At 40.1% G+C, this 16,765-nt stretch overlaps 2 protein-coding genes across 2 annotated transcripts in view; one reads left to right on the plus strand and one right to left on the minus strand.

Moving 5' to 3' along the window:
- The window catches only part of LOC309558391 (uncharacterized protein), a gene marked incomplete at its 3' end in the record, with an annotated part of 897,500 nt that overhangs the window by 555,663 nt on the left and 325,072 nt on the right, over nucleotides 1-16,765 (minus strand). The window lies entirely within an intron of this gene.
- LOC309557607 (olfactory receptor 11A1-like) lies at nucleotides 14,967-15,926 on the plus strand (the record flags this gene model as incomplete). Its single annotated transcript, XM_082260399.1, has 1 exon — nucleotides 14,967-15,926. The coding sequence occupies one exon, from the start codon at nucleotides 14,967-14,969 to the stop codon at nucleotides 15,924-15,926; it is 960 nt and encodes a 319-aa protein (XP_082116525.1).

Below are 16,765 nucleotides of genomic sequence, written 5' to 3' on the forward strand. Positions count from 1 at the left end.
GAGTAGAAAGCTAGGATAGCATCTTGAATTTGACCCTGAAAGCCAAATTTCTCTAAGACCGCTGCTAATTAGGACCGACTAACTCTGTCAAATGCCTTCTCTGCATCTAGGGATAGAAGCAGAGAAAGCGTTCCCAAAACCTCAGCATCGTGAATGAGGTTTATTAATCTGTGGGTGGCGTCTGAGGTCTGCCGACCTATGACAAAACCAGCTTGGTCTTTGTGTATCAGTGTGGGCAGGATATCTAGGAGTCTATTTGCAATTAGTTTTGCAAAAATGTTTACATCTAGGTTAAGTAGAGATATTGAGTGAAAGTTCTAAGGGGTGTTCGGTTCTTTCCCTGGTTTGGGCAATGTGATCACTGTAGCCGACAACATCTCCAGTGGGAGTTCAGAGGAGGAGGCTGCTGCAGTCATCACATTGCTAAGATGCGGGGCAAGGATATTCTGAAAACACTTGTAATATTCACTTGAGAAGCCATCGGGGCCCGGGGATTTTTTGGCAGGCAATTTAGTAATGACCTGGGCAATCTCAGCTGGATGGAAGGGTGCGTTTAGCCCTGAAAGTTGGGTCTTAGTCAGTTTAGGGAGAGATACGTGGTCTAAGAATGTATTAATTTCCTCTTGAGAGGGAGCATGTGTAGACACGTCATCTTTTATGAGGTTACTGTAATACGTACTAAAGGCATCTGCTATTGATTGTGGGTTAATCAATGTTTCGTTAGTGGTAGGGTGGTAAAGGGACAATATTTTATTTTTGAGTCTATGACCTTTAATTTTGTTGGCCATGGCTTTGCCTGCTTTGTTGCCGGTAGTGTAGTTAGTGGCTCTAATGTTTCGCTGTCATTTTTCAAAGGATTCTAGTAATAGGGAGTGGAGCTCTAGGCATAGAGTGAAAAGTTTGGTGGCTAATTGAGGGGATTGATTAATTTTGTTTTGGTCGTCAGTTGTGTAAATTGCTTCCATGACGTCATCAAGAAGCTTCCCCCTCTCATTTTTTGCTCTAGATCCTAGCTGAATGAGTAAACCTCTAATATATGCCTTATGGGCATTCCCCACCACCACCAGGTCCCCCACGGACCCTGAGTTAAGTTAAAAAAATTCATACAGTTTCTCTGATAGAGACTGTGCATGGATGGGGTTTTTGAAGAAGAGAGTTGTTTGTGCGCCATACAGATGAATTTGGATGCGTGGTTTTCCCTGATAAATTGAGGGTGATCGGCGCGTGGTCTGACCAGGTGGAGGTGTGGATACATGAATCATGTACATTTTGTAGTAACCATTTATCCACCAGGAAAAAATCTATGCGGGAATACGTGTTGTGTCACGGTGACAGGTAAGTATAATCACGTTCCGTAGCGTGACCACATCTCCAAGTGTCATATAGATCAGCGTTTTTCAACTCCGGCCCTCAGGGCACACTAACAGGCCAGGTTTGCAAGAAAACTGAAATACATCACAGGTGATATCATTTGCTGCTCAGTGATTGCAGTATTCTAGTCTGCATCTCCTCAAGGTAATACTTAAAATCTGGGAAAGAAAAGGGTGCGCTGATTGGATGAAAGGCTGCAACCAGATTGTAAAAAGTAATAATGTGTAAATGTGATGGTGCGCTTTTCAATATACCGTAAACATAAACAAAAATGTATGTGTACAGTAACTCAACATATATAAATGTGACAATGATATAAACCAAATAATATTCCAAATATGTGAAGTTGATCAATAAACAAAAGTCCCATAAAATTCAACTTGGATGTGAATCACAATAATACATAAAGAAATAAATTCCCTTAATTATAGTGTTAATAATAAAACTGTGAGTGGAAGGTCCAATAACAAATCGTTGCGGTGATTAAGTGTTCCCTCCACCTGGTGAAATGCCTCCTTACCGGGCGGAAAAAGGGTAAGTGCCTGAAAACAATTCCTGTGAAGGTGATTCCTGTTCCTTAATATCCCTTACCAAACATGCACAATCACACCAGTGATAAAGCTAATGCAAGCCTCTTACCAAATAGTAGAGGAAAAATGGCCTCTGACTCGGTAGATAACGCTGTAGGCACTCAATTTATCCTTTAAAAGTGTGATTGGATAGCTGGCACTTATTCCCAATATACATCAAATGACGGTAGCTTCTCAGACTCTTTATATAAGCAATGCTTCCCGCGGTATTCCAATATGATACATTTGGGGTATAAAGAGGACTAATAGTGCATTAACTTTTTAAAGGATTTTATTGAAGAATGAGATTGCACTTACATTTGTTAGGTAGTTTACGAGCAGAAAAAGGGTGAAAAACAGGCAGAGGATCTCTGTTATGCCTTGGGTCCGGCTGCAGCATGGACTCCGAGTGACGTAATGACGGCACGCCTCCCTTCTGACGCGTTTCCTCCAAAAGGGCTTCAACTGAGATGGGAGATTACTTAAAATCTGGCCTATTAGTGTGCCCTGAGGACCGGAGTTGGGAAACACTGATATAGATCATGTTCTCGCAGGAAGGCCTGTAGAGTCGGGGAGCCTCTTCTAGAGGGCGAGGTGGTGTCTAGCGCTTGGTCGGGGAAAATTGAAATTGCCGCAGAGCAGCAAGTGTCTTTGTTGGACCATTTTTACTTTCTTTAGGACTTTTCTCAGAAAGGCGATTTGCCTCTGATTGGGAGCGTATAAGTTCACTAGCGTGAGAAGGATATTGTCTATAGAACAGATTAGAATGATGTAGCGACCCACAGGGTCCAGGATGGCTTGTTGTAAGCTGATTATGATGGTGTCCTTAATCGCTATTAGAACTCCCTGTTTTTTCTTTACGAAGTTGGCAGTGAAAACATGAGTGAAATTCTTATTGTTACAGGCAGGGGCGATATGTAATAGAAGTGAGTCTCTTGTACGCATAGTACATTGCATTGATGGGATAGTGATGTTTTCCATAATGAGTTTCGTTTGGCTGGGTGATTAAGGCCTCTGGCATTCAAGGAAAGGACTTTGAGTGTCATGGTAAGATGTTAAGTGTATAAAATAGATCAGATAACTCACGGTTGAGAAGTCTAGCTCGGCAGAAGAATCTGTACCGTAAGGCGGAATTTGAAGCAGTTGAGGTCACGGTTGGATTTTATCCTTCGGCTGGAACCTGTTACTAGTATGGAAAAGTTAGCACGGTAGAGATATCAATTAGATTATTCACAACCAATGTACTGGTGTCGGGGAGGTGCATAAGAACAATAGGTAAAACAAAATATCAGACAGCTATTATAGTGATAGCTGTGAAACAGGTGGGGTAGAGTCATTTACTTGAGCCCTCACGTGGACCGGAAAGATTGAAGTAATATGGTCACGGCGAGGAAGTCATCTAGTGTTGGGTGGGGCCCTGCTTCCTTGAAGGTAGGCGATCATGAGGAAGATGAGTTGAGCTTGACTTCTGGGAGCGTTGGTTATGGGGTGGGTCAGGTATTGCAGAAGGTGCAGCCCTTTGCTCAATGAGGAAATCATTTGTTGCCCCCATTATGGGTGACTAGCAGGGTGGTCGGATAGCGCCATTTATAGGTGATTTTGTGGTTGGTCATGGCTTTTGTAATAGTTTTCAGCTGCCTCCTTTGCTGGAGAGTAAATTGTGACAAGTCAGCGAACAGCTGGAGGCCCTCATAAGGAGATGGTAGGTTCGGTAGCAATCTCGTTTTAGTGAGGAGTTGTTCCTTAACTGGGAAGAAGTGGATTTTCAGGAGAACGTCTCTGGGGAAAGAGTCCCCTAGATGTTTGAGTTTTGGGATCCTATGTATGCGATCAATCATCAGTTCCATAGGAGAGAGGCCAGGGAGAATAGTGGATATCATAGTGTGGGAATATTCTTGCAAATTATGGGGAAGTACAGATTCAGGTACCCCGTGGATTTTCACGTTGTTGCGGCGTGAGCGATCCTCTAGGTCGGCCAATTTAGATTTAACCCAAACTTGTCTTCTCTTTGATCTTCATAAGCATCTATCAGATCATTTACTGTTCTTGTACATTTCTCCATTTTACCCTCCATGAAGTGAACTCTGTCACCTAGATGCTGTACGTCTTTGGAAAATTTGTGGATTAGGGAGGAGAAGTTAGACATGAGGGAGGACTGTAAGGATATGAGCATTTCCTTCATTGTGGAGTCAAGGACTGGTTGTCCTATTGTGGGGAAGGCTGCAATAGATAGATGCAGTGGGGTCTCTGTGTACAGGGGCATGGCGTCATTATTCACTACCGTGGCCTGAGGGAGAGAAGAATCCATCCCCATCCTGGCTTTGGTGGGCCCCAACTGGTTGGGGTAGTGGATGGCGACTCCCCAGGGGGTGATATAGCTGATCCCTCCTCCCTTGTTTGTGAGTCTGAGTCTGGGAGGTCAGTGTAAGGGGCCGATGGAGCGCCGTTACCTTGCTCGCCGGCGCCATCTTGTGTGTCCTCATGTGGTGCAGGCGGAGGAAGAAAGCAGTCAGCTTCTTCAGCCAAAATTCTTTTTTGTTTCCTGGAATGCATTACTCCGGTGTCCGGCAGTTCGGGTGGTAGAAGCAGGGAATGTTCACCGTGTGGCCTTGCTCTGTCGCTGGTTTTCCCCGGTCCTAGGCTCAGAGCACGGAGCTATGCGGCCATCTCCGAGCTCGGGCAAATCACACCCCAAAGGTTGAACTTTAATGGCACAGCAAACTCAGGTATTACTGTAATTAAAATGTAAATAAGTTTTAATGAAATTACAAAAAGCAAAAAATGATTCCATTAATACCTAAACATATTAGCTTAACAAGCAACTGTACACATTACTGGTGACACCATCATCCCTCAATGTAGGGATAATCCCCCTGAAAAGGATAAGGCAACAAATGCATGGGGGACAGAGCCCCTATTCCCCAATACCTAATGATAGCTGCTTAAAGGGGTGATGATGTCCAGTTCATGGTTCTGCTCGACATATTTTGCGACAGGCGCACTTCTTCAGGAGCTTAAAGGGTTAAAGTGGTATAATTTGTTCTAAACAGAATAGGAGAATAATACAATTAATACCACATACAGTCAACTCCATAAGATTTTGATACACATATTGCCTAGGGAATGGCTGTACTCACAATGTTGGTATAATAATAAGATTAATAATATAATAGGCATGTAGAGAGGAGGCGGTCAGGGCAGCAGGGGCAGCAGGGGCAGCCCCTGTGCCCCAACCCCCCCCCCCCCAGGATAAATATGGGGGCGCACCTAAAGACAACAGCAACTTGTAAACACATTGTCCCAATTCGTCATTCTACTTACACAAGTCTCAGTGATGTCCCAAAAGAGAGGAAAAGGGGTGGGTCATTTTTTAAATTTTTGTAATTCAATAAAACTTATTCAAATTTTAACCATTTCATTCTTCCTCCATTCATAGATTGTATTCATTTTCTAGAAGCTGTAGTATGACATCCATGAATGGAGGAGGGGGGTGGAAAGGATGAGCATTGTTGGGCACTCTTGATGGGTGGCCAATGGCCAATGGCTCCTCCCACTGCTGTGTCTGAGCCAATGAGGAGGGAGAGAGCTGGGAGAGCTGTTGCTCTTGTGCACATCACTGGATTGAGATGGGGCTCAGGTAAGTATAAGGGGGCTACTTTGAGAGGGGTTTTTAGCAGAGAATGCATTAAGGTAAAAGTCTTCTGGCTTTAAAACCACTTTAATTGATTTAACCACTTCAGCCCTGCAAGGTCTTACCCCCTTAATGACCAGGCTATTTTTTGCGATTCAGCACTGCGTTTATTTAACTAACAATTGCGTGGTCGTGCAACGCTGTACCCAAATAAAATTGATGTATTTTCTTTCCCATAAATATAGCTTTCTTTTGGTTGTATTTGATCACCTCTGCGGTTTCTTTTTTTTGCTCTACGTAAAAAAAAAAAAATAACGAAAATTCTGAAAAAAAAAAAAAACATTATTGTTTACTTTTTGCTGTAATACATATCCAAAAATATTTTTTAAAAAATCTGATTTCTTCATCAGTTTAGGCCAATATGTATTCAGCTACATATTTTTGGTAAAAAAAAATCCCAATACCCGCATATTGATCGGTTTCCGCAAAAGGCATTGCGTCTACAAACAATGGGATATTTTTATGGAATTTTTATTTATTTATTTCTTTACTAGTAATGGCAGCAAACCGCAATTTTTTTAGTGGGACTGCAACATTGCAGCGGACAAATTGGACACCTAACTGACACTTTTTTGGGGACCAGTGTGATTATTACAGTGATCAGTGCTAAAAAATATGCACTGTTCCTGTACTAATGACAATGGCAGGGAAGGGGGTTAACATCAGGGGTGATTAAAGGGTTAAATGTGTCCCTAGGGGGTGCTTGCTAACTGTGTTGGGGTTGCTCAGACTAGGGGAAGACAGAGATCTGTGTTTCCTGCTCAGCAGGAACACAAGACCACCATCTTCTCCCCTGTTGGAACGTCAATCTGCCTTGTTTACATAGGCGGACCGCCGTTCTGCCTCTCCCAGGAACAAACGAGGGTGGACGGCGGACATCGGTTTGCCAGACCTGTTGATTGGCATCCCCTGTGTCCAATCAGCACACCCCCCCCCAGTGGCTATTGCACAAAATGGTGTACAAGTATGTTGTTTCGCGCAATAGAGCCAACCTATGCGGTAGGCAGTCGGCAAACGATTAATGAATATCTGAGTGTGTTGTGCCATAAAGTCCAACCTTTCCCCCTTTACCATTGGACACATTGTAATTTAGGACAAGGCCGGGGACACACTACGATGACGTGTTTTGTTAACCATACTCGTTAGTCGGGGTGGATTCAAAAATTGTCGCAGTTTTCCAGAAGATTGCTTTATTTTTGAAATACTATCAGAAGGATTCAATGCTTACGGACGCTAGTCCAACCCATCAAGAGAAATGGTATGAAATGATTGGACAATATCGACTGGTGTTATGTATCAAATTAACAAATGGAACAAAATTCAGATCCATTTGTTATCCGAATCTGAATTATCAAGCAAATTAGAAAACTGAATTAACTTCTCCATGTGTGTGAACTAGTATCACATCATGCGACATCCTCTAAATGAAACAAACGCATTCATTAATTTCATTAAAACGTTTTTTTTTTTTTTTTGATTCATTGACATTCGTTGCTGTCCATTTAGAGATGTGTATACATCCAAATCTCCGAAAACCAAATTTATGTCTAAAAACCAATCATAACAAAACAAAAACGCACATGTCTAGTTGAGAGCCTGATGTTTAGGATAGATTGTGGGATCCCAAAAAGTAATACAATTCGATTTCAATTTTTATTTATTCTTTAGAAAGTTCTTTAGAGTTAGAAAAGCCTCACATATGTCTGAATATAGCTTAGACACCATACACAATATACATACACATATATATATACATATACATACACATATACATATATATCATATACATATATATATATATATATATATATATATATATATATATATATATATATATATATATATACATATATATATATATATATATATATATATATACATATATATACATATTTTTATATATATATATATATATATATATATATATATATATATATATATATATATATATATATATATATATATATATATATATATATATATATATATATACATATATATATATATATATATATATATATATATATATATATATATATATATATATATACACATATTTATATATATACACATATTTATATATATATATATATATATATATATATATATATAAAAATTATTTTTTTTTCTTCATAAAATGTTTGGGAAATTCAAAATTTCCCAAATTTCCCCTCATTCACTAAAATACGTGAGAATTCAGTTTTCAAGATGGACATGCTCTAGAATTTAACTACTTTAGGACTGCTCACGTTGCTGCTACTGCAGCAAGGTGGCAGCCCTGGTTCTGGCGACGTAGACCTACGTCACCAGATTCCCCTTTCTCTCGGCGGTGCCGGAGGCTCGCTCCCGCTGTGTTTAGACACAGCCGGAGTCGGGCCAGGGGAGGAGATGCAGTGATCACCGCCGCTCTTCCCCGATCATCGGGGAAAGACTGAGAAAATTCGCCCGCTTGTGTAACAAAGCGGGCGGATCTGCTCTGTGATAGGCAGGGACGGATCACAGGATTCAGCATAGCTGAACCTGCGATCTGTGTCTGTGTCACACAATCCCCTCCCCCCACACACTTCAGTAAGCATAAGGCATACATTTAACCCCTTGATCACCCACAGTGTTAACCCTTTCCCTGCCAGTGTCATTATTACAGTAACAGTGTATATTTTTAGCACTGATTACTGTAGTAATGTCACTGGTACCCCAAAAAGTGTCAAAAATGTCAGTTAGGGGACCGATCTGTCCGTCGCAATGTCGCAGTCCCGCAAAAAATCGCAGATCGCCGCCATTACTAGTAAAAAAAATTATAAACAATAAAAATGACAAATCTTTCCCTTAGTTAGTAAACGCGAAAAAATTTTGTGCAAACCAATCAAAATACGCTTATTGTGATCTTTTTTTTACCAAAAATATGTAGCAGGCCTAACATGTTAAAAAGTTTTGATTTGTACATTTTTTTGGGTGGAATGTTATTTATCAGAATGTGAAAATATTGTTTTTTTTTTTTTCAAACTTGTCGCTCTTTTTTTTCAAAAATTTAAAATCGCACAGGTGATAAAATACCACCAAAAGAAAGCTCTGTTTGTGGTGGAAAAAAAAGGACATAAATTTAATTTGGGTACAGCGTCGCACGACCTCGCAATCGTCCATTAAAGTAACGCAGTGCAGAATCGCAAAATATGGCCTGGTCAGGAAGGGGGTAAAATCTCCTGGTCTTAAAGTGATTAAAAATACGCTCATTGAGAATTTTTTTGTCAAAGACATGGAGCTAAATACATTTTGGCCTAAATATATGACAAAAATTGAATATATTGGATATTTTTTAACTGTCAAAGTAGAAAATGTCAATTTTTCGCAAGATTTTCGCTATTTTTTTTATTAATATTGCAAAAAAAAGAAAAGCGCAGAGGTGATCAAATACCACCGAAAGAAAGCTCTGTTTGTGGGAAAAAAAGGAGGTAAATTTTATTTGGGTACAGCGTTGCATGACCGCACAATTGTCTGTTAAAGTCGTGCAGTGCCAAGTTGAAAAAAGGGGCCTGGTCATTGAGCAGGAAAATCCTTCGGTCTTAAAGTGGTTAATTGCATAATACATCACATCAGTTTAAAACAATAGATTCTTTTTTTTCTTCTTCTTTTTTTTTTTTCCTTTCAGCTACATTTTATTTATTTGCTTAATTAATGTTTCCAAAATAATTGTTAGAAAATGTTTATCTAAAGGGACATAGAGCTGTGAAATACGCAAGGGGCATCTTTGTTCTGGGAAAAGAAATTACGTCAGCTCCCTGAGTCATTTCGCACACCTTGAAGGTATATCTACTGCTTAGATTCTGGATGTGCGTTTTGTTTCCAAAATAGGAATTATTTGCTGTGATTAGAAAAACACATTTTTTTTTTTCTGGCTAATAAAGAAGGCCACTTGCAATTTGATAGCTTCTCTTTTTTAACTGTAATACTTTATTGCCTAATTTATTCAAAGAAATTCTAATCAGAAGGGTTATTATTTTGTTGGTGGTAAGTATTTTATACAGGTTTCTGCCCTATTCTCATGTAATCAGTTCCTGTAAAAATAAATTTGATAAATGAATAAATAAAAATGTAATTATCACATTTAAAAAAAAAAATCAAAGTAAATAAATAAATATAAAATATATAACCATAATGAGTGTTTCACTCAATATTTTCTATGCCTAACTATAAAACACAACATTTAAATCTGAAATAAATACATAATAAATAAAGCTGAAAAAAAATAAAAATAAAAACATATATATCTTAAATCAGAGATCTTGCAGGATAATTTTCTTGCTTTTTTCTTTCCACAGTATTCCGGCAATCTTTTTTTTGTTTTTATTGCATTGCACCTTTTATGATACACAAACACTATATAAAGCATACATTTCCTGTTAAATTTAAAGGACAACTATGTAGGGGCAATAATAACTTATGCATCAAGATTTAAAATGATAAAAATAAATGATAAAAATAAATGTATGTGCAATTTTTAATGGAAGTACACTAAAACATTTCCTTTTTTGATCACAAATACACCTCAAATGTAATCCTAGACTTAAAACCTAAAACTTAAACTTAAAAATCCTTAAACCTAAACTTAAAAATCCTTAAACCTAAATTTAAAAATCCTAATATGGGTTTGGTGTGTGAAGTTGGAGAGATACACATGTGTTTAGTTTATGTTTAAGTGTGAATGTTCTTTATTTTGATATTTTTTATGTTTTCTTTGTATATAAAATTTGCAATATCCTACCAATATTTATTTTATTTTTATTTTTTTACTTTTAACTCTTTTTTTTTTTAAACAATACATTTTTATTAATTTGTAAGGAATAACAATTCACAAATTAATAAGCAGTCGTTGATAACATTGGGGCAAACTTCAGCACAAAGAAGGATCAGTAAATTTTTATATAAATCTTGATATCCCTGACCATCCTACCGCAGATGGGATCAATCTATAGGCATGGTGTGACCGCCAAGTTAACCAGAGCAAAGCAATTATATTATTTTTTTTTTACCAAAAATATGTAGCAGAATACAAATTGGCCTAAACTGATAAAGAAATTCATTTTTTTACATTTTTTTTTAATTGGGTGTGTTTTATAGCTGAAAGTAAAAAATATACTGTTTCTCTTTAAAAACTGTCAGTCTTTTTTTGTTTCTAGCGCATAAAAAATAAAAAACGCAGAGGTGATCAAATACCACCAATTTCATTTGGGTACAGTGTCTCACGACCGCACAATTGTCTGTTAAAACAGGCATGTCCAACCTGCGGCCCGGGGGCCGCATACGGCCCGGAACCGCAGGCAATGCGGCCCACTGCCCCCTGGCAATTTTTTATTTATTTTTTCCTGGGGAGGAAGGAAGTTGAGTCGGGAGCATGGCCACAGAGGCAGCCTCGGAGGGGATCATCCATTAGTTGTGTTAAACTAGTGCTGGGGGGGGCGCGACAGCACGGGAAGGGTACGGCGGTGTTTTATTACTTATATACCTTAACTAATAGTATATATTTTATATGCGGCCCGAGAAAATTTCTCTACACTCAAAGTGGCCCAGAGAAGCCAAAAGGTTGGACACCCATGCGTTAAAATAAAGCAGTGCCGTGTCACATAAAAATGGCCTGGTCATTGAGGGGGGTAAAACCTTCCTGGGGCTGAAGTGGTTAAAGTGGATGTTAACCCTTACATATACCCAGTGAAGTGAACAGCCTCAGATGATACACGGAGATGAAACAATTCTCACTACATAAGTTTTACTTGTATATCTGCTGTCTTAACCGGTTGCCGACAGCCGCACGACTACATACTGCGGCGGTCAGCCCTGGCCAGGCAGAGTGACGTAGGGGTATGTCACTCGCCTGTCACTGACTTGTGAGCCAATTGCGGGCGGGCACACGCCCGCCGAGGCGCGCGCCCACCCCGACTCGTTCACTGACAAGTCAGTGCGTGTGACTGGCGGACCCGATCGTCCGCCGGTCACTCACGATCGCTCCGGTGAAGGGAGAAAGTCAGGCGGCTAATGTAAACAAGCCGCCTGTCATTCTCCCTGGTGTAAAAATGAAGATCAGACGGTTCTACTATTTAGGACCGTTGATCTCTGTTTTTACACCAATAGCCATGTCCCTTTACAGTTAGAATCATGCCCCTAGGACACACTTAACCCCTCCCTCTCCAATACAGTTAGCCCCTTCCCTGCCAGTGTCATTATTAAAGTAACAGTGCATATGTATAGCACTGATTACTGCAGTAATGTCACTGGTAACCCCAAAAGTGTCAAAAATGTCAGTCAAGGGTCCGATCTGTCCGCCGCAATGTCGCAGTACCGCATAAAAAAATCGCAGGTTGCCGCCATTACGCGTTAAAAAAAAAAAACACCAAATATGACAAAAATCTTTCCCTTTGTTAGTAAACGCGATAACTTTTGCGCAAGCCAATCAAAATACGCTTTTTGCAATTTTTTTTTGCCAAACATATGTAGCAGAAAACAAATTGGCTGAAAATGTTAAAAAAATTTGATTTTTACATTTTTTTAGGGGGAAATTTCATATAAAAAAATGTGAAAAAATATTGTTATTTTTTCAAAATTGACGCTTTTTTTTTGTTTATAGCGCAAAAAGTAAAAATCGCCCAGGTGATCAAATACCACCAAAAGAAAGCTCTGTTTGTGGGAAAAAAAGGACGTCAAATTCGTTTAGGTACAGCGTTGCACGACCGCGCAATTGTCCGTTAAAATCACGCAGTAAAAAAATCGCAAAATACCCCCTGGTCTTTAAGCAGCCAAATCCTCCGGGGCTTAAGTGGTTAAGCTTTCTATATAATGCGCACATCGTGTTAGAGATTTTCTCTTCCTGTTCAGCACTGGGAGGGGATTCTTGTCATACAGCCAAGACATCTGATAGGAGTAAAGGCACCCCTCCCCATAGGCAGAGACTTGCAGAGCTGTGCTGTGACAAGACAAGCTCTCTGCTAATCTATAGAAACCTCCCACAACACAAATTTCAGAATGGTTTTATCTTGGTTGACGGAGAACTTGTGAGAAGTTAGCATGCTGATAACATAGCAACGAAACAGCAGACTTTAGGCACTTGTGTTTTTATTTCTTCCTTATATGGTTGGCTTTTTGATCACAGATTATCTTCACCTCACAATATAGAAAAATGAAGCCCCTCTGAATGGGCCTTACACTTTTCCTCATCCTTTTATAAGAATCACAATTTCATCTTCCTGCTTTATAGTGTAATGATCAGTCGTTGTGTGCTTCTGATGATGACACTTGATCTTTAACTGTCTATATGTCTATATGCCTACTGATCCAATGTAATATGATTCACCCGGGACTCTTAGTGTATATGTATGTTTTCAATAAGATCTTTCATAAAAGAAAAATTAAGCTTGGGGTTCTCACTTTTTCTCACTTGACACTTCAGTAAATGAGGCCCTTATGCTGATTACTCTGGAATATATTGTGCTTCTCATATCTGGTGGACCTGCCTATATATCACTTTTGGTCTTCAGTCTTCTCCCTGGCATCTTCCATCATCAAGGCTCCACTCTCACCCGACCCAAAACTGGCATTGATGGGGCTAGGTGTCAGGGATACCACATGCAGGCATCCAGCAAGGGTGATCAGATCAATTGGCTGCACTAAGGAATCAGGACACAAACGAATAAGATGCAAATACATTTAATAAGCAGGTGACATATTCCAAATGCCAACACCAGTAGACCATAAACAAGTAACCAAAATATAAATGTAACAGCAACCCCAATAGAACCTAACAAACTATATACAAAAGGATGGAGCAAACAATAGCAGGACTCGACAGGGAAAGGAGACAAGGGAAGCAAAGAGCCAGGTACAGGAAGCAGGGGACAGGGAACAGGTCTCAGGATCAAAATACAGGTTTCAGGTTTCAGGATCAGACAGCGACATGGCTAGCAGAGAAAATACTGAAGCACTGAGCCTCAGTGAAGGGCGGGCTTATATTCCCTCAGCAGTCCTCCTCAGGTGCAGCTTAATTAAAAGAACAGTCCAGCTGCTGGGAGGCACCCGCTGGTGGGCCCTGGAACTGCGCCCCTCAGTTCCAGGAACAACAGTGCCACCAGCAGGTGACCCACGTAATGACACTGATTCTGACACTAGGCCTGGACTCCTCCAAATTCCATACAACACTAACCCACCTCTTCATAGGCGCTTTCTATAGTGAGAAATTGGAAACAAACCACACCCCCTACTCTAGCAAACATCACAATTACCATGAATGATCATGCCCTATTCGAACGAATGTTCGCCAAAACACACCTTCAACTGGATAACTTCATCAAGCTCTGGCCACCTTGGATACCTCATTCCCTTTGCAACTTACCTCCGACTCTTTAACCAATTATAGCCACACTCTAAGCAGAAGTGGTAGCTGCAAATACAGTGAAGGAGTTTAAACATGCATGGGATAGGCATAAGGCTATCCTTCATACAAGATAGGGCCAGGGACTATTCATAGGATTCAGATATATTGGGCAGACTAGATGGACCAAATGGTTCTTATCTGCCGAAACATTCTATGTTTCTGTGTTTCTATGTTTCTATAAGCTTCCCCCCTTGACAATTAGCCTTCTTTCCCCAAATGAGGTCTTCTTTCCTGAGAGTCTATTGCTGCTCAATAAGGTTCACATCTTTCCTTTCTTTTTGCTTACTCTTCCTGTCCATGATTATGGAATTGTTGTTTAGTAGCAAAATGTGACAAATACTAAGATATAGCCTTAACCCTCAAACTTCCTCTACCTGAAGGATATGGGAATCATGCCTATTCATCTACTCGGCACCCAACTATCTACTATATACCCCCCCCCTTCCACCTCCTCCTCCTCCTATCACCTTCCTGACTCCTTCCCCCCTTACTCTTTCTCCACCCCCCCCCTTACTGCTACCGTTTGCCTTCCTTCTCATCTTGTTTTCTGTCCATTTTTTTTCCCCCTTTCTCTTTGCTTAGCTGCACATGTTCCACTGTCAAAGTTTACTGGCTCTTACTGACATTTTCACTAGCACTTTCGGTGGTGAGACCTATACATAGTTGACTTATTGTATAGCAGCATATTGGGAACATGTTTTCGATTTTTTGTACGACACATTTATTCGAAGCTGTACACTTTTCTCTGTACAACCTTTTCTTAAATCAATAAAGAAATATTGAAAGTAGAATATTTTGTGCTGGCTACCTGGACAACTATTACATTTTTGTGAACAGGTAACATTTTCGTTTTCTCTAGTGTGGCACAGGGACAACCTTTTCACAAAACATAAAAATGTGTTTCTTCTTTTTTAAAGGCATGGAAGAATTTACTCTCCAGCATTTGCCAGACATTCCGAATAACTCATCAATAAGTAATGTCTTTATTATTGGGTTGAGGAGTCACCGGGGCTACAGACTTATCCTCTTCTTGACGTTCACGGTCACCTACATCCTAACTGTATATTGCAATCTGTTGATCATCTTGTTGGTGTTCCTCTCAAGACTCTCACATTCTCCTATGTATGTGTTCCTCTCCAATCTGTCACTGTCGGAGGTCTTGCTCACCAGCAACATTGTCCCCCCCATGCTCCATATTTTACTTAGAAACGGGGCTGTATTTTCTCTTGTTGGATGTTTCATACAGTTTTTCTTATTTGGCGTGTTTGTGGTGACAGAGAGCTTCCTCCTCTCTGCGATGTCCTATGATAGATTTCTGGCTATCTGCAAACCTCTTCATTACTCACTGATTATGGGACCCAGGTTGTGTATTTGTCTCATCCTTGCCTGCTGGGTCTTGGGATTCCTGATCATGACAATTGCTGTATGTGTTGTGAACACTTTGTATTTCTGTAGAGAAAACATTGACCATTTTTACTGTGATGTTATTCCAATACTGAAGCTGGCTTGTTCGGACACTTTCATTGTTGAAATAGTCGCATGTTTCCTTTCATCCTCAGCTACTATGTTCCCATTCCTTGTAATCATTGTTACTTATGTGTTTATTATCAGCGCCATCGTGAGGATTTCATCATCCACAGGCAAAGAGAAAGCTTTCTCCACCTGCAGTTCCCACCTGGGAGTGGTCTTCACATATTACACCACCATGATTATGGTCTATGTGGTTCCAGCCGGATATTTTTTGACAGCGAACAAAGTTCTATCACTGCTCTATACGGTGATCACCCCACTAGTGAACCCCTTTATTTACACCCTGAGGAACCAAGAGATCAATGCAGCTATAAGACAAACCTTGATGTCCATAACAAGAAATAAATAAATAATTATATTAATCCTAAAGTGACTCTGCCAATAGCAAGAAGACTGAAGTCCAAACACTGTTAAAGAAGATGAGTAGTACCTGGCCAATGAGCAGTGACTGATCCTCACTCTGTTGCAGAGCTATGGTTGCCGCTAGTATCCAACACGTCTGGCTTTGTAGAATGTTGTGTCTTGCACTGCTGAAGTTCACTTGCCAGAGGCTACGGTCTAAACCCTACTCTGGAGGAGCCAATTGTGTTGCCAGGCATTAGTGTATGGGCATCTAAACTGAGATTGTAACAAAGCTATACCAGAATTGAATAATGTTTTCCATTATTTGGAATCTGTTAACTTGACTCTGCTACTTTGTCCTTATTGTCTGTTGTAATATCATACACAACATTAACTATTTCAAGTCATGTCCTAGCTAAGTTCTTGCCCAGGACCCACAGTTACCCGTTGTACATGTAGCGCCCCCTGACCTCCAAAGACATGGTGGTGACCCCCAGAAATAGGGAGGGCTGACATTTTACTCCAGGGTGCAGGTTGGTGGGTAATGAACAAGGTGGAAAAGATGGGCGCCAGTCACTTTTATGCTGAACAAAAGTTAGTTTATTGTTTACAACAGGAAAAACGGGGGAGAGAGGGGTAGGTCATAGGACATCCTTAGGCAAAAAAGCAGCAGGCTAGCAGACTAAAAGACTCCTTAGACAAAAATGTAGAAAATGTAGACAGCCGTACAGAAAAAAAAGCCTTTAAGCTGTAACCTGCAATCTGTAATTTTATTTTAGAATCAGTTTTTTTTTAGCAACTGAAGGAGAGCTCACAAGAAAGTGCAGGAATCCTCTGGATGATTCT

Source organism: Pelophylax lessonae (assembly GCF_965119305.1).
Source record: "Pelophylax lessonae genome assembly, chromosome: 6".
NCBI lineage: Eukaryota > Metazoa > Chordata > Amphibia > Anura > Ranidae > Pelophylax > Pelophylax lessonae.